The 19,282-nt window shown below is 44.5% G+C and overlaps 1 protein-coding gene across 1 annotated transcript; it reads right to left on the bottom strand.

Moving 5' to 3' along the window:
• Positions 1-1,201: 1,201 nt before the first annotated feature.
• On the bottom strand, positions 1,202-17,922 carry LOC115116880 (5-hydroxytryptamine receptor 3A-like). Its single transcript, XM_065009961.1, has 8 exons — positions 17,821-17,922; positions 17,667-17,711; positions 17,464-17,573; positions 15,636-15,805; positions 8,235-8,395; positions 7,897-8,107; positions 2,972-3,280; positions 1,202-2,514 (listed from the first exon to the last, which is right to left on the bottom strand). The coding sequence occupies exons 1-8, from the start codon at positions 17,920-17,922 to the stop codon at positions 2,291-2,293; spliced, it is 1,332 nt and encodes a 443-aa protein (XP_064866033.1). The 3' UTR covers positions 1,202-2,290.
• Positions 17,923-19,282: the final 1,360 nt, after the last annotated feature.

Below are 19,282 nucleotides of genomic sequence, written 5' to 3'. Positions count from 1 at the left end.
CGAAGAAGATATGGAACGGTTGTGTTTGAGTTTTGGGACAAATCTTTTTGGTTTTCTGTTGGTCGCTGTGGTTAGTGATGTTGTGTCTTGGGGTGGGGGGTGGCGGGGGAGAGTGTGCTCATTCACAAGACGATTGGTAATACACAACATTTTGCTCTGGTTTTCCTGCCAGATTAAGCCTCTGACTAAGAAGCTTTTAGGATGGAGAATGTCCTTGTAGGCTTTGTGTGTCTGTGGGAAACTAGCCCATATATAACACGACTACATATATAACACGACTACATATATAACACGACTACATATATAACACGACTACATATATACAGACTGGCATGCCGCTGTAGAAATATATAACACGACTACATATATAACACGACTACATATATACAGACTGGCATGCCGCTGTAGAAAAAACTAACTCCAGAACAGCATAGTGTTGGCCCTCACAAGACTCATAATTCAATGTTCCCTTCCCGACAGATATTCGTGTATAGTCTATTGCCAACCAGGGGAGTATAACCTTATTCATCTAACATTTTAACAAGCCTGCTTTAAATAGAAACGCTATTGATATAATCGTCGCCAAAACTGATCCTAGATCAGCACTTCTACTCAGAGACACATTGTGAATACAGGCCCTGATCTTCAGTTGATTTTACTGATGGCCTCCCCGATCCAAGCAGACTCCCGTCCTTATTAAATATAACCTTTTTTTTTTTTTTTTTACGTGTAGGGCGCTGTGGAGCTTTAAGTAAACTACTGGAAGAAAATGCTATTGTTTGTGTTTTATGTACTGTTATATCATTCAAATATGATGACAATTAAAGACTGGTCAGACTGTTTTCTCCTGGTGTCGTTGCTGGTTCCTGGGGGGATTGTGGGATGGATGGGTGGTTTGTATGGTAGCCCTTAGGGGCAAAGTAGCTTTGGGTTACATCCCAGTCTTGTTTCTCCTGAAGAGTGCACTCACTTCCCTCCATGGAATTTAGAAGAATTGACTGGTTTATGGAAACTCCCTCTAGCGCGTGCCTTACACCAATCTAATGCTTTAAAACTTGGGAGTAGTGAACGAGGGAACACATGAGGAGGAAGGAGAGATTATTGGGACCATGGCTTGATGTTTTTCTGCCACAAGACACAGAATCTTACATTTAGACAGGAGTCCAATGAAGCGAATGGAGTCAAGTAGAAGGCAAGACAATTAGGAGGTGTATTTATAGCTGTTTTCCATTTTGTTATTTTACAGCTTCGCAGGCTTAAGTGTTAATTGAGCCCTGTGGGTAATGAGGACTGGCATAGTAAGGGCTGGTGTGTACACACACACAGAACACAGCTCTTTCAGTCAAGAGTCCTTCAGTTTATTGTTCATGAAAAATGTGTATTCAGACCTCAGGACTTCTAAACCTTTAGACCTCAGGACTTCTAAACCTTCGGGGCTTCTAAACCCTCAGGACTTCTAAACCCTCAGGACTTCTAAACCCTCAGGACTTCTAAACCTTCAGGACTTCTAAACCCTCAGGACTTCTAAACCCTCAGGGCTTCTAAACCTTCAGACCTCAGGGCTTCTAAACCCTCGGGGCTTCTAAACCCTCGGGGCTTCTAAACCCTCGTCGCTTCTAAACCCTCGTCGCTTCTAAACCCTCAGGGCTTCTAAACCCTCGGGGCTTCTAAACCCTCGGGGCTTCTAAACCCTCAGACCTCGGGCCTTCTAAACCTTTGGGGCTTCTAAACCCTCAGACCTCTCAGGGCTTCTAAACCTTCAGACCTCAGGGCTTCTAAACCTTCAGTGGGGTGTTATTCTTGGTGAACATGGTAGCGTTTCACTAAAATCTCCACAGGTATATCAGATAAATAACATGTAGTAAGCCTACATGGACTGTAGGGGCATATGACTGTAGGGGCGGCAGGCAGGTAGCCTAGTGGTTAGAGTGTTGGGCCAGTAACCGAAAGGTTGCTAGATCGAATCCCCGAGCTGACAAGGTAAAAATCTGCCGTTCTGCCCTTGAACAAGGCAGTTAACCCACTAGGCAGTCATTGAATATAAGAATTTGTTCTTAACTAACTTGCCTAGTTAAATAAAGGTTTACTTGATTTTTCACAAAATTAAAACTACATAAAAATAAAAAAATCGGAGATTTATACATTGCATTGGTCTCACCCCCCCCCCCCCCCTTATTTCTTCTCTCTCTGGGTGCATTTGTTTTAGTTCGCCCCACTGCCTGAGGTGATCTGAGGTCACTTTCAGACCAATGGAATGGGCAAGCTAAAACAAATGCACCCTTTTGGTCTCTCATTGGTTGATCCAGATGCACCACATACAGATAATGACCATGGCGTAGCAGGAGATGAGGAGGAGGTAGATACGGAAGAGCAGGAAGTCCAGTACGTAGCCTACGTGGCACCACTGTTCCTGAAGCACGCCCTCCTTCTGCATCGACGTTAGGTGGGCACGCAAGTCACTCAGGTCCTGGCAGATCTGACGCAGCTCAGGCACAGAGGACACCACCCCAGGACCTAAAAACAACAAAGGGATGAGCATAGATGCTTAGCCTATATGGTGCTGAAACATTGCTATTGGTCAGCAAGACTGGATGCTCAATACGCAGTTGATCATGTTTGAGCAAGCACATGTTCACAATAACAGCATATTACCTACAGGGGGTGTTAAGCTTTCTGATAATATGCTGTTTTGTTATATAGAAGGGATTGGGGCAGTTCCCTGGTAACCCAGTCAATTTAAATTCCGGAAATTATTTAAATTGTGAAGTTTTTAAATTGACTTGAAGGTTGAAATGGAAATGATCTCAAACTATTACTTTATAACAGTTTCATGTCTGCTAATCAAATCTACCCGAAATGAGCCCAGATTATTTTAGTTTCATGTCTGCTAATCAAATCTACCTGAAATAAACCCAGATTATTTAACAGTTTCATGTCTGCTAATCACATCTACCAGCAAATGGCTCCTCACCAATGGTGCTTGTAGTGTGCTGGGCAGGGATGTGCACAGGGTTGGCTGGTGCAAGGACCCAGGGAGGGCTTGTGGGGTTTGGTCTGTCTGTCTTGTCATCCTGGGTGGATCCTCTGGAGGCTGAGGGTTGAACAAGCTCCTCGGGCCACTGGTAGCAGATCATACGAGCGATGTGCTTCAGGATGACCACACGGACCCAGTGGGGCACCTCGCGGTACTTCTTGGAGTTGGAATGGAGCACATTAGTGATGACGACTGTCTCCAATAGGCTGATGACCATGAGAGCCAGACACACTGAAAAGTAAATTCCTGAGAGGGGGGGGATAGCAGGGACACTACAGGGTTAGGTGGGTTAAATTATCTTCCAATTCAGGAGATGAGATTAATTGAGATGTGCCATTTATTTTCAGAGGACTTCGGGTTCACTCCCAGAAGTACCTGAAGTGCAATGGCATTGCCCCCAATTAGTAGGGAGGGACACCACAGGAGGATGGGGAGGACAGGCTTGTGGTAATGGCTGGAATGGAATAGGTGGAATGGTATCCAACACATGGTTTCCAGGTGTTTGATGTCATTCCATTGACTCCGTTCCAGCCGTTATTATGAGCCATCCTCCCCTCAACAGCCTCCAGTGAGGGACACAGTTTTGTTGTTTTGTTTATTTTGTTGCTCCGTGTCTAACCCACAACACTTATCATAGACCTCAGTGCTCCGTGTCTAACCCACAACACTTATCATAGACCTCAGTGCTCCGTGTCTAACCCACAACACTTATCATAGACCTCAGTGCTCCGTGTCTAACCCACAACACTTATCATAGACCTCAGTGCTCCGTGTCTAACCCACAACACTTATCATAGACCTCAGTGCTCCGTGTCTAACCCACAACACTTATCGTAGACCTCAGTGCTCCCCACAACACTTATCATAGTGTCTAACCCACAACACTTATCATAGACCTCAGTGCTCCGTGTCTAACCCACAACACTTATCATAGACCTCAGTGCTCCGTGTCTAACCCACAACACTTATCATAGACCTCAGTGCTCCGTGTCTAACCCACAACACTTATCATAGACCTCAGTGCTCCGTGTCTAACCCACAACACTTATCATAGACCTCAGTGCTCCGTGTCTAACCCACAACACTTATCATAGACCTCAGTGCTCCGTGTCTAACCCACAACACTTATCATAGACCTCAGTGCTCCGTGTCTAACCCACAACACTTATCATAGACCTCAGTGCTCCGTGTCTAACAGGTAGACCAGGGGCCGTATCACAGCGTATCCACAAAGCGTCTCGAAGTATACATTTGGCCGTAAGTGCTGATATAGAGACATTTTACTCCTACTGTAGAAAAGGCAGTACTACTCCTCTCCTCTCGACGTAACTTCCCCTCACAGTCCCTTCAGTTTCCCTTAAGTCCCATTAGTTTGGCTGCTCGGCCTACCTTAGTTATTCCTCACCTATTATAGCCCTGCCATTCCTAACCAATCAGAGCGCTTGGAAATGCTCATCTGGACACGAACACCTGCCTACTCAGGTCAGAGTGAGTGTTATCGTCGTCGGGAAGGGAGAAGATGCACATTTCTGAAGACGTTGTTTTTATTGTCAACAGTAACACCAACAATTTCTGAATGTTGTTCATCAATGTAAGTTGCAGGAAAGTTTGTGTTTTTTTTTTACATACTGTGTAATGATAGGTCATTACCAGATCTGATAAGATCTCAGCCTGGAGAGAGATGGTGTCATAAATCTTGATCCTTTGTCAATACAAGTAATTAGTTTCTCTCTCTCCAAGAAGTGAATGTTTAAGTTTATGTTTCTATTGATGCTGTGTTTATAGACAAGTTGTAAGTGTAATGCCATTTGCCATTTATTTCACCTTCGGAGGTGCATTTATCAAACCTATCGCGGAGAAAAAAGTGTTTCGTTAGGAGCTCTCCTCAAACAATAGCATGGCATTTTTTTTTGCAGTAATAGCGACTGTAAATTGGACATTGCAGTTATATTAACAAGAATTGAAGTTTTCAGCCGATATAAGACAGTTATATGTATCGACATTTGTTGTTTCTCTAAAATCTGCCATCCTGACACAAGGTGTTGCATGATTTACAACGGTCCTGTTGACTGGACAACGATCCCCTTAAAACCTCTTTGGGGTAGGGGGCAGTATTTTGACATCCGGATGAAAAGCGTGTCCAAAGTAAACTGCCTTTTACTCAGGCCCGGAAGCTAGGATAGGCATATAATTGGTAGATTTGGATAGAAAACACTCTAAAACTGTTAAAGTAATGTCTGTGAGTATAACATAACTGATATGGCAGGTGAAACCCCAAGGACAAACCATCCCCCAAAAAACATTTTCAGCCTACCACTGTTTTCAATGGCTGTCACTTTTATTATAAGGCGAAAACCTCCCAGATTGCAGTTCCTAGGGCTTCCACTAGATGTCAACAGTCTTTAGAAAGAGTTTCAGGCTGGTATTTGGAAAAATGAGCCAGAAGTTTTAGTTATTCTAGGTGGCTCCCATTTTGGCTGTAGTGTTTCCATGCACGTGGAGGAAAGCACGTTCTTTGTCATTTATCTCCGGTAATGAACATACTATTCTCCGTCTTAAATTTGATCATTTAGTTATGTATTAGGGTACCCAAGGTTTGATTATAAACCTTGTTGACTTGTTTGGATAAGTTTATTGGTAACGTTTGGGATTAATTTTGTGTGCATTTTGAAGGAGGGAAACCGGTTGATTATTGACTGAAGCGTGCTAGCTAAACTGAGTTTTTATTGATATAAAGAAGGACTTTATTGAACAAAAGGACCATTTGTGATGTATCTGGGACCTTTTGGAGTGCCAACAGAAGAAGATCTTCAAAGGTAAGGCATTTATTATATCGCACCTGCCTGGTTGAATTTTTTTTTGTTCATGGTTCTGTCTGCGGGGCGCTGTACTCGGATAATCGCATGGTGTGCTTTCGCCGTAAAGCCTTTGAAATATGACACAGTGGCTGAATTAACATGAAGTTAAGCTTTATTACACATGTATTTTCATGAATGTTAAATATTTATATTTCTGTAGTTTGAATTTGGCGCTCTGTGATTTCACCGGATGTTGTCGAGGTGGGTCGCTAGCGGAAACGCCTGCGCTAGAAATGTTAAGAAGCTGGTTGAGCGGGTCATGTTTCAGAGGACGCATGACTCCACCATCGCCTCTCCCGAGCCCATTGGGGAGTTGCAGCGATGAGACAATATTTAAAACTGGGGAATAAAAGGGGGTACAAAAAAAAGTGAATAAATATCCTGGCTGGGCTGATGAGACAGTGGAATGCGCAGTCAGATGGAACTGAGTAAATAGGCATTTTAACATAATGAATGTGGTTTTAATCAATCAGCACTCAGGATTAGACCCGCCTGTTGTATAAATATGTATATTGCATACTTATAGTGGGTGAGGGTATTCGCAGCCAACCACTCAGAAGGGTGAGGACAACCAGCCAACTGTGTTTACATGGTCTTTCTAGCTGGATTTAGCTAGAAGAAGAAAAAACAGTTTTTGACATAGTCTGTCATTTCTCCGGATTTAGTGACCAATAGTTTTTTACATGGTGCATAATTTCACCGGATTTAGTGACCAATAGTTTTTTACATGGTGCATAATTTCACCGGATTTAGCGACCAATAGTTTTTACACTGACACTTCTGGGTTAAAACAAAAGCTATGCATGAAACCTATTTAGTCAGAAGAGTTCCACCTAGTCGACAGATATTTAGGATACCTCACGAGCTGTCCAAACCAGTTAAGACTTGATTATAGAATGAGCAAGCGGTTGCTGCGCCAAAGACAGGCTATTGCTTTGGAGTTGTTGAAAGAATGCATTGATATTGCTATATGATCAATCCATAAATAACCTAGAAACATCCATCAGTATCTTTTGCGCTTTTTACAACGATTTCACAGGGTCTAATTTACATGATATGCCTAAATACTTATAACCACGAGGCTAATAAATAATCAAATATTTTTTTTTCGATTATTTCATTAACCTATATCATGTTATTTCAAGTTTCCCGTTGGGAGCGCATTCCAACGCGATTTAGAGTTGTTGAACGGGAGTGATAAGTGTTTTGATTAACGGTAGTTTAATTTGATCAATCTTCTGTTGTTTTGGGGCATGCATATAAATTGGGCTATTGAAACATCTAGGGTCTATGTGTTAGTGAAAATTATAGACCATTCAACATTTTATGCAACATTGTCGAGAAGTTACTTGATGCCTACTGTACCAACGCGATTTAGAGTTTTTTTTAACCAATTCTGGTATGTTGAATAATGTGATAGAATCATACAGCATGATTCCGGTTGAACGCGGATTTTTTAATAATCCTACCGTTGTGTCAATACACTCGTCACTCGATCCCGTTTAACAAGGTTATGCATGCCAACATAATAGGCAATAAAAAAGAGTAGGCTAAATGATCTTGTCAGTGAAATTTGTAGGTATCAAACTTTTTACCATTGCAACGTTAAATGTTCGCGGTGGTTCAGCGCGCTGAAAACATCTATGGTCAACTAACACATGACCAGCAAAGCCACAGTGCACTACTTATGTGATAAAAAAAAAACTAAAGCTATTTGAGTGTTTACGAGCATTTGTAACTTGAATCTGATAATTGTCTGTACAAAACAGTTAATCTGATATACAAATAGCTGCTTGTTTTTCAGTTTCTTGAAATACTTTGCAAATGTAAATTATTTCAATGTGAAAACTGAAATGGTCAATGAATTCCTTTTACATTTTAGCATACGCACGTATCCAGAGAAACTTACAATACTGAGTGCATACATTTTCGTACTGGTCCCCCGTGGGAATCGAACCCACAACCCTAGCATCTTTGTGTTGCACTTATGAACAGGACGCTGACCTATGAGGGGGGTGCCGTTGGCCGTGCTGGGTAGCAGGTCGTTCATGATGAGCAGGAAGACGGTGTAGCCCAAAATAAGGGTCATCTTGAAGGAGGCGCGGTCCACGCTGTGAGGGGGCAGGTAGAAGGAGAGGATGTCGATGAGCATGAGGAAGGAACTGGGGATGAGCAGGTTGACCACGTAGAGCACTGGCCTGCGCTTTATCACCACCTGGTGGTGAGATGAAGCAAGTACAGCAGATGTATTAGGAGACATATTGGAGAGCAGAGAGACAGCAGATATCCCTGTCTTAGCGGGTCTCTCTCTCCCTCCCCATCTCCCTGTCTATCTCTCTCACCCAGAAAGTGATGATGTCCCATTCGTCGATGCCAAACTTGAGGACAGACGTCTCTCCATAGATGTTGACCAGCTCCCACTCCCCACTAGCCTCCAGGTACTGTTTCGAGTTCCCCGACATCTCCTCAAAGGACAGGGCTGGAGTCAACCTCACATCCTTTACTAATGGGGAGAGAGGGGGGGTCATTCCATTTCCATTTCCAAAGTAGGCTTTGACAATATGTACGATAATTGAGAGAGAAAAGGGTTTATATATATTGGATATATTTGGATATTAGTAGCTGGGGGATAATAGTAGCCGGGGGTGTATTATGGGGTATTACTAGCCGGGGGTGTATTATAGGATATTAGTAGCCGTGGGGGGGGGTGTATTATAGGATATTAGTAGCCGGGGGGGGTGTATTATATGATATTAGTAGCTGGGGGGTGGTATATATTCTAGGATATTAGTATTTTTGTATATTATTGAAGATCGTACGTTAGAAAATCTGGCCACCCCTCAGAGCCTGGTTCCTCTCCTGGTTTCTTCCTAGGTTCTGGCCTTTCTAGGGAGTTTTTCCTAGCCACCGTGCTTCTACACCTGCATTGGTTTTAGGCTGGGTTTCTGTACAGCACTTTGTGACATCAGCTGATGTAAGAAGGGCTTTATAAATACATTTGATTTGATGATATGTACATGGCATCAGACACGTACACCACATCACTATCGCAGTGTGATACCTATGCAACTCCCAATCACGGCCGGTTGTGATACAGTCTGGATTCGAGCCAGGGTGTCTGTAGTGACGCCTGTAGCACTCTGATACAGTGTCGTAGACCGCTGAGTTACAGTCTGGAATGGAACCAGGGTCTGTAGTACTGAGATACAGTGTCGTAGACCGCTGTGATACAGTGTCGTAGACCGCTGTGATACAGTGTCGTAGACCGCTGAGGTACAGCCTGGAATGGAACCAGGGTCTGTAGTACTGAGATGCAGTGCCTTAGACCGCTGTGATACAGCCTGGAATGGAACCAGGGTCTGTAGTACTGAGATGCAGTGTCTTAGACCGCTGTGATACAGCCTGGAATGGAACCAGGGTCTGTAGTACTGAGATGCAGTGTCTTATAGACCGCTGTGATACAGCCTGGAATGGAACCAGGGTCTGTAGTACTGAGATGCAGTGTCTTATAGACCGCTGTGATACAGCCTGGAATGGAACCAGGGTCTGTAGTACTGAGATGCAGTGCCTTAGACCGCTGTGATACAACCTGGAATGGAACCAGGGTCTGTAGTACTGAGATGCAGTGTCTTAGACCGCTGTGATACAGCCTGGAATGGAACCAGGGTCTGTAGTACTGAGATGCAGTGTCTTATAGACCGCTGTGATACAACCTGGAATGGAACCAGGGGCTGTAGTACTGAGATGCAGTGTCTTATAGACCGCTGTGATACAGCCTGGAATGGAACCAGGGTCTGTAGTACTGAGATGCAGTGTCTTATAGACCGCTGTGATACAGCCTGGAATGGAACCAGGGTCTGTAGTACTGAGATGCAGTGTCTTATAGACCACTGTGATACAGCCTGGAATGGAACCAGGATCTGTAGTACTGAGATGCAGTGTCTTAAAGACCGCTGTGATACAGCCTGGAATGGAACCAGGGTCTGTAGTACTGAGATGCAGTGTCTTATAGACCGCTGTGATACAACCTGGAATGGAACCAGGGGCTGTAGTACTGAGATGCAGTGTCTTATAGACCGCTGTGATACAGCCTGGAATGGAACCAGGGTCTGTAGTACTGAGATGCAGTGTCTTATAGACCGCTGTGATACAGCCTGGAATGGAACCAGGGTCTGTAGTACTGAGATGCAGTGCCTTAGACCGCTGTGATACAACCTGGAATGGAACCAGGGTCTATAGTACTGAGATGCAGTGTCATATAGACCGCTGTGATACAACCTGGAATGGAACCAGGGTCTGTAGTACTGAGATGCAGTGCCTTAGACCGCTGTGATACAACCTGGAATGGAACCAGGGTCTGTGGTACTGAGATGCAGTGTCTTATAGACCGCTGTGATACAGCCTGGAATGGAACCAGGGTCTGTAGTACTGAGATGCAGTGTCTTATAGACCGCTGTGATACAGCCTGGAATGGAACCAGGGTCTGTAGTACTGAGATGCAGTGTCTTAAAGACCGCTGTGATACAGCCTGGAATGGAACCAGGGTCTGTAGTACTGAGATGCAGTGTCTTATAGACCGCTGTGATACAACCTGGAATGGAACCAGGGGCTGTAGTACTGAGATGCAGTGTCTTATAGACCGCTGTGGTACAGCCTGGAATGGAACCAGGGTCTGTAGTACTGAGATGCAGTGTCTTATAGACCGCTGTGATACAGCCTGGAATGGAACCAGGGTCTGTAGTACTGAGATGCAGTGTCTTATTGACCGCTGTGATACAGCCTGGAATGGAACCAGGGTCTGTAGTACTGAGATGCAGTGTCTTATAGACCGCTGTGATACAGCCTGGAATGGAACCAGGGTCTGTAGTACTGAGATGCAGTGTCTTATAGACAGCTGTGATACAGCCTGGAATGGAACCAGGGTCTGTAGTACTGAGATGCAGTGTCTTAGACCGCTGTGATACAGCCTGGAATGGAACCAGGGTCTGTAGTACTGAGATGCAGTGTCTTATAGACCGCTGTGATACAGCCTGGAATGGAACTAGGGTCTGTAGTACTGAGATGCAGTGCCTTAGACCGCTGTGATACAACCTGGAATGGAACCAGGGTCTGTAGTACTGAGATGCAGTGTCTTAGACCGCTGTGATACAGCCTGGAATGGAACCAGGGTCTGTAGTACTGAGATGCAGTGTCTTAGACCGCTGTGATACAGCCTGGAATGGAACCAGGGTCTGTAGTACTGAGATGCAGTGTCTTATAGACCGCTGTGATACAGCCTGGAATGGAACCAGGGTCTGTAGTACTGAGATGCAGTGTCTTATAGACCGCTGTGATACAACCTGGAATGGAACCAGGGTCTGTAGTACTGAGATGCAGTGCCTTAGACCGCTGTGATACAGCCTGGAATGGAACCAGGGTCTGTAGTACTGAGATGCAGTGTCTTATAGACCGCTGTGATACAGCCTGGAATGGAACCAGGGTCTGTAGTACTGAGATGCAGTGTCTTATAGACCGCTGTGATACAGCCTGGAATGGAACCAGGGTCTGTAGTACTGAGATGCAGTGTCTTAGTACTGAGATGCAGTGTCTTATAGACCGCTGATACAGCCTGGAATGGAACCAGGGTCTGTAGTACTGAGATGCAGTGTCTTAGTAGACCGCTGTGATACAGCCTGGAATGGAACCAGGGTCTGTAGTACTGAGATGCAGTGTCTTATAGACCGCTGTGATACAGCCTGGAATGGAACCAGGGTCTGTAGTACTGAGATGCAGTGTCTTATAGACCGCTGTGATACAGCCTGGAATGGAACCAGGGGCTGTAGTACTGAGATGCAGTGTCTTATAGACCGCTGTGATACAGCCTGGAATGGAACCAGGGTCTGTAGTACTGAGATGCAGTGTCTTATAGACCGCTGTGATACAGCCTGGAATGGAACCAGGGTCTGTAGTACTGAGATGCAGTGTCTTATAGACCGCTGTGATACAGCCTGGAATGGAACCAGGGTCTGTAGTACTGAGATGCAGTGTCTTATAGACCGCTGTGATACAGCCTGGAATGGAACCAGGGGCTGTAGTACTGAGATGCAGTGTCTTATAGACCGCTGTGATACAGCAATGCCTGGAATGGAACCAGGGCTGTAGTACTGAGATGCAGTGTCTTATAGACCGCTGTGATACAGCCTGGAATGGAACCAGGGTCTGTAGTACTGAGATGCAGTGTCTTATAGACCGCTGTGATACAGCCTGGAATGGAACCAGGGTCTGTAGTACAGATGCAGTGTCTGGAATGGAATGGAACCAGGGTCTGTAGTACTGAGATGCAGTGTCTTATAGACCGCTGTGATATAGCCTGGAATGGAACCAGGGTCTGTAGTACTGAGATGCAGTGTCTTATAGACCGCTGTGATACAGCCTGGAATGGAACCAGGGTCTGTAGTACTTTGATGCAGTGTCTTATAGACCGCTGTGATACAGCCTGGAATGGAACCAGGGGCTGTAGTACTGAGATGCAGTGTCTTATAGACCGCTGTGATACAGCCTGGAATGGAACCAGGGGCTGTAGTACTGAGATGCAGTGTCTTATAGACCGCTGTGATACAGCCTGGAATGGAACCAGGGTCTGTAGTACTGAGATGCAGTGTCTTATAGACCGCTGTGATACAGCCTGGAATGGAACCAGGGGCTGTAGTACTGAGATGCAGTGTCTTATAGACCGCTGTGATACAGCCTGGAATGGAACCAGGGGCTGTAGTACTGAGATGCAGTGCCTTAGACCGCTGTGATACAACCTGGAATGGAACCAGGGTCTGTAGTACTGAGATGCAGTGTCATATAGACCGCTGTGATACAACCTGGAATGGAACCAGGGTCTGTAGTACTGAGATGCAGTGCCTTAGACCGCTGTGATACAACCTGGAATGGAACCAGGGTCTGTAGTACTGAGATGCAGTGTCTTAGACCGCTGTGATACAGCCTGGAATGGAACCAGGGGCTGTAGTACTGAGATGCAGTGCCTTAGACCGCTGTGATACAACCTGGAATGGAACCAGGGTCTGTAGTACTGAGATGCAGTGCCTTAGACCTCTGTGATACAGCCTGGAATGGAACCAGGGTCTGTAGTACTGAGATGCAGTGTCTTAGACCGCTGTGATACAGCCTGGAATGGAACCAGGGTCTGTAGTACTGAGATGCAGTGTCTTATAGACCGCTGTGATACAGCCTGGAATGGAACCAGGGTCTGTAGTACTGAGATGCAGTGCCTTAGACCGCTGTGATACAACCTGGAATGGAACCAGGGTCTGTAGTACTGAGATGCAGTGTCTTAGACCGCTGTGATACAGCCTGGAATGGAACCAGGGTCTGTAGTACTGAGATGCAGTGTCTTATAGACCGCTGTGATACAGCCTGGAATGGAACCAGGGTCTGTAGTACTGAGATGCAGTGTCTTATAGACCGCTGTGATACAGCCTGGAATGGAACCAGGGGCTGTAGTACTGAGATGCAGTGTCTTATAGACCGCTGTGATACAGCCTGGAATGGAACCAGGGGCTGTAGTACTGAGATGCAGTGTCTTATAGACCGCTGTGATACAACCTGGAATGGAACCAGGGTCTGTAGTACTGAGATGCAGTGTCTTATAGACCGCTGTGATACAGCCTGGAATGGAACCAGGGTCTGTAGTACTGAGATGCAGTGTCTTATAGACCGCTGTGATATAGCCTGGAATGGAACCAGGGTCTGTAGTACTGAGATGCAGTGTCTTATAGACCGCTGTGATACAGCCTGGAATGGAACCAGGGTCTGTAGTACTTTGATGCAGTGTCTTATAGACCGCTGTGATACAGCCTGGAATGGAACCAGGGGCTGTAGTACTGAGATGCAGTGTCTTATAGACCGCTGTGATACAGCCTGGAATGGAACCAGGGGCTGTAGTACTGAGATGCAGTGTCTTATAGACCGCTGTGATACAGCCTGGAATGGAACCAGGGTCTGTAGTACTGAGATGCAGTGCCTTAGACCGCTGTGATACAACCTGGAATGGAACCAGGGTCTGTAGTACTGAGATGCAGTTTCATATAGACCGCTGTGATACAACCTGGAATGGAACCAGGGTCTGTAGTACTGAGATGCAGTGCCTTAGACCGCTGTGATACAACCTGGAATGGAACCAGGGTCTGTAGTACTGAGATGCAGTGTCTTAGACCGCTGTGATACAGCCTGGAATGGAACCAGGGGCTGTAGTACTGAGATGCAGTGCCTTATAGACCGCTGTACCACTGCGCTGTAGGAACATCTGCTCTTTCCTTGACACAGACTGACCTATTATCCCTTATTGATGTCACTTGTTAAATCCATTTCAATCAGTGTAGATGTCGGGGAAGAGACCGGTTAAAGAAGGATCATTGAGGCTTGGATTGTGTATGTGTGCCATTCAGAGGGTGAATGGGCAATATAAAAGATTTAAGTGCCCTTGAACTGGGTATGGTAGTAGGTGCCAGGCGCACTGGTTTGTGTCAAGAACTGCAATGCTGCTGGGTTTTTCACACTGAATAGATTCCCGTGTGTATCAAGAATGGTCACCACCCAGAGGACATCCAGACAACTTGACATAACCTGAGGGAAGCATTGGAGTCAACATGGGCCAGCATCCATGGGGAACGCTTTTGACACCTTGTAGAGTCCATGTCCCAATGAATTGATGCTGTTCTGATGGCAGAAGGGGGTGCAACTCAATATTAGAAAGTTGTTCCTAATGTTTTGTCCACTCAGTGGAGTTAATTACTGGTGTGCATGCAGTAGCCTATCATAGTGGAGTTAGTTACTGGTGTGCATGCAGTAGCCTATCATAGTGGAGTTAGTTACTGGTGTGCATGCACTAGCCTATCACAGTGGAGTTAGTTACTGGTGTGCATGCAGTAGCCTATCATAGTGGAGTTAGTTACTGGTGTGCATGCAGTAGCCTATCATAGTGGAGTTAGTTACTGGTGTGCATGCAGTAGCCTATCATAGTGGAGTTAGTTACTGGTGTGCATGCAGTAGCCTATCATAGTGGAGTTAGTTACTGGTGTGCATGCAGTAGCCTATCATAGTGGAGTTAGTTACTGGTGTGCATGCACTAGCCTATCACAGTGGAGTTAGTTACTGGTGTGCATGCAGTAGCCTATCATAGTGGAGTTAGGCTACTGCATGCACACCAGTAACTATCACAGTGGAGTTAGTTACTGGTTTGCATGCAGTAGCCTATCATAGTGGAGTTAGGATACTGGTGTGCTTGCAGTAGCCTATCACAGTGGAGTTAGTTACTGGTGTGCTTGCAGTAGCCTATCACAGTGTAGTTAGTTACTGGTGTGCTTGAAGTAGCCTATCACAGTGGAGTTAGTTACTGGTGTGCATGCACTAGCCTATCACAGTGGAGTTAGTTACCGGTGTGCTTGCAGTAGCCTATCACAGTGTAGTTAGTTACTGGTGTGCTTGAAGTAGCCTATCACAGTGGAGTTAGTTACTGGTGTGCATGCACTAGCCTATCACAGTGGAGTTAGTTACCGGTGTGCTTGCAGTAGCCTATCACAGTGTAGTTAGTTACTGTTGTGCTTGAAGTAGCCTATCACAGTGGAGTTAGTTACTGGTGTGCATGCACTAGCCTATCACAGTGGAGTTAGTTACTGGTGTGCGTGCAGTAGCCTATCACAGTGGAGTTAGTTACTGGTGTGCATGCAGTAGCCTATCACAGTAGAGTTAGTTACTGGTGTGCATGTAGGAGCCGAAGGTAAACGAGCAGTTCTGCACATCGAAGGGGAAGCTGAAGATTTCCAGGTTGCAGGCGCTGACGAGGCGCAGCATCCTGTCCCAGCGGATGTGGCCTGTGTGGTTGACGTAGACGTAGGGGCATTGCTGTGACACGTCGTCGTCCACACTGAGAGACAGAGAGGGAGGCAAAGATGCATCAAAAATACCCTAAAGACCAATGTATACACATAAAATGAACTCTAGCAAAGATTGTGTTTAGTTATAATACGTGAAATTGGTATTTTAAATGTACAAAAAATACATTTGCATGTAGCCCTTTTACAACAGTGTTTTCAGTAAAGGTTACAGAACCTTTTGACTTGCTATGACTGTGACAGATGGTTGTTAATCTAGTTGAATGCAGAGTGTCTGCAGAAGTGACTAAAATGTAAAAAATTATTATAAAAAAAATGAACACTTGTAAAAGTACACTGGATATTATTTTAATGAGCTCAAACCCCCTAATTTAGCCTTGTTAATTATGTATTTTTTTGGACTTCTGATACCGATGCAGACCATTTGGGGTGAGAGGGGGGCACAAAATTGTGAACTGCTATAATAAAAAATCTAATATGAAAGTTTTTTGCATTTTGCCAATAGAAAATACAGCTCTCTAAAGTATTTTGGAACAATATACACTACTGTTCAAAAGTTTTGGGTCACTTAGAAATAGCCTTTTTGAAAGAAAATCACATTTTTTTGTCCATTTAAAATAACATCAAATTATTCAGAAATACAGTGTAGACATTGTTAATGTTGTAAATGACTATTGTAGCTGGAAACGGCTGATTTTGAATGGAATAGCTACATAGGCCCATTATCAGCAACCATCACTCCTGTGTTCCAATGGCGCGTTGTGTTAGCTAATCCAAGTTTATCATTTTAAAAGGCTAATTGATCATTAGAAAACACTTTTGCAATTATGTTAGCACAGCTGAAAACTGTTGTCCTGATTAAAGAAGCAATAAAACTGTCCTTCTTTAGACTAGTTGAGTATCTGGAGCATCAGCATTTGTGGATTCGATTACAGGCTCAAAATGGCCAGAAACAAAGAAGTTTCTTCTGAAACTCGTCAGTCTATTGTTGGTCTGAGAAATGAAGGCTATTCCATGAGAGAAATTGCCAAGAAACTGAAGTTCTGGTACAACACCGTGTACTACTCCCTTCACAGAACAGTGCAAATTGGCTCTAACCAGAATAGAAAGAGGAGTGGGAGGACCCGGTGCACAACTGAGCAAGAGGACAATTACATTAGCCTGTCTAGTTTGAGAAACAGACGCATCACAAGACCTCAACTGGCAGCTTCATTAAATAGTACCCGCAAAACACCAGTCTCAACGTCAACAGTGAATGACATGTGATAGAGGAGAGAAGGACATGTGATAGAGGAGAGAATGTCATGTGATAGATGAGAGAAGGTCGTGTGATAGAGGAGAGAAGGTCATGTGATAGATGACAGAAGGTCATGTGATAGATGACAGAGGGTCATGTGATAGATGACAGAGGGTCATGTGATAGAGGATATAAGAACATGTGATAGAGGAGAGAAGGTCATGTGATAGAGGAGAGAAGGAACAGTGATAGAGGAGAGAAGGAACAGTGATAGAGGAGAGAAGGAACAGTGATAGAGGAGAGAAGGAACAGTGATAGAGGAGAGAAGGACATGTGATAGAGGAGAGAAGGAGGAGGTGATAATGGTTGGGGGGGTTGGTTGACCCCAAGTTTTATACAGGAAGATAGGCGTATAGATGAGTAAAACAAAGTCATTTTTTTTCGGACACTCACAACTCATACACGATGATGTCAGGCACCCAGAGCTCTTTGACTGGCAGAGAAATCCTGGTGACTCCGCCACAAGCATCAGAGTCCCAAACCAGGAACTGATGGTGCCAGTACTAAAAAGGACCCAGTAAAGAATTAGGCTTAGGGAAGCTTATACCACTACAAACTGTTGGCAAAATAAAATAGGAAGATCTCTTGACATTCACCAATCGCAACCACAGGAAGGTAGTGAGGATCTGGGTCTTCTCATTCTGAAATAAGACCAAGCAAGAAAGCGGATAATTGTTAGTAACGAATGAATTGAATGAATGGACCCTATGCAAAGAGGAACATTGTGGCCTCACACTGTCCAACACTCACCACGCCCAGGACAGCATACAGAGTGAAGGAGATGTTTGTTATGGTGGGATTGCTCAGGTTGACTGCCGGTCTGAAGGATATGCGGTCAAACACAGTCTGCATCGACTCGTAGGTTGGACCGCTGTGGCCCTCTTTACAGGTCAAATCGCACTGGCATAAATATACTTAATGGCATAGAGGAGAGACGGAGAGAGAGAGTGAGAGCGGCAGAGAGCAAAAGGAAAGAGAGAAAGAGAAAAATTAAAAAAAAGAGACAGAAAGAGAGACAGAACGAGAGATGGTAGGAGGAGCCCATCCATAGGATTAAATGCTATAGAATCAATGGAACTAAATCAATAAGGACAAGGTTATTCATAAGTAGGGGACATTAGCAACCTCCAAACTTTCAAAACTGCCCAAACTCATATCATGCAACATGGTATACTACATTGTGTCAAGTTGGTCAAACCTCACCATTCAGCTAATACTATAGGCTACCATACATACCTACAGTATTTGTCAAAAGTGATAATTCTCAGTAATTTAAAACATTCAATTTCTCAAAAAGTCGTCATTCACATTTGTAATAAGGTCTTTTTTAGAGGGACATTTAAAAAAAAATGTAACAAACAAACATTGACAGATTAACACCTTTCTGTTTACAACAAAACAGTATACAGTGCCTTGCGAAAGTATTCGGCCCCCTTGAACTTTGCGACCTTTTGCCACATTTCAGGCTTCAAACATAAAGATATAAAACTGTATTTTTTTGTGAAGAATCAACAACAAGTGGGACACTATCATGAAGTGGAACGACATTTATTGGATATTTCAAACTTTTTTAACAAATCAAAAACTGAACAATTGGGCGTGCAAAATTATTCAGCCCCCTTAAGTTAATACTTTGTAGCGTCACCTTTTGCTGCGATTACAGCTGTAAGTCGCTTGGGGTATGTCTCTATCAGTTTTGCACATCGAGACACTGACATTTTTTCCCATTCCTCCTTGCAAAACAGCTCGAGCTCAGTGAGGTTGGATGGAGAGCATTTGTGAACAGCAGTTTTCAGTTCTTTCCACAGATTCTCGATTGGATTCAGGTCTGGACTTTGACTTGGCCATTCTAACACCTGGATATGTTTATTTTTGAACCATTCCATTGTAGATTTTGCTTTATGTTTTGGATCATTGTCTTATTGGAAGACAAATCTCCGTCCCAGTCTCAGGTCTTTTGCAGACTCCATCAGGTTTTCTTCCAGAATGGTCCTGTATTTGGCTCCATCCATCTTCCCATCAATTTTAACCATCTTCCTGTCCCTGCTGAAGAAAAAGCAGGCCCAAACCATGATGCTGCCACCACCATGTTTGACAGTGGGGATGGTGTGTTCAGAGTGATGAGCTGTGTTGCTTTTACGCCAAACATAACGTTTTGCATGGTTGCCAAAAAGTTCAATTTTGGTTTCATCTGACCAGAGCACCTTCTTCC

The sequence above is a fragment of the Oncorhynchus nerka genome, linkage group LG25 (genome assembly GCF_034236695.1).
Source record: "Oncorhynchus nerka isolate Pitt River linkage group LG25, Oner_Uvic_2.0, whole genome shotgun sequence".
In the NCBI taxonomy this organism is placed as follows: Eukaryota; Metazoa; Chordata; class Actinopteri; order Salmoniformes; family Salmonidae; genus Oncorhynchus; species Oncorhynchus nerka.
Note: the sequence above shows the minus strand (reverse complement) of the source record. Positions and strands in the feature narration are given on the sequence as shown.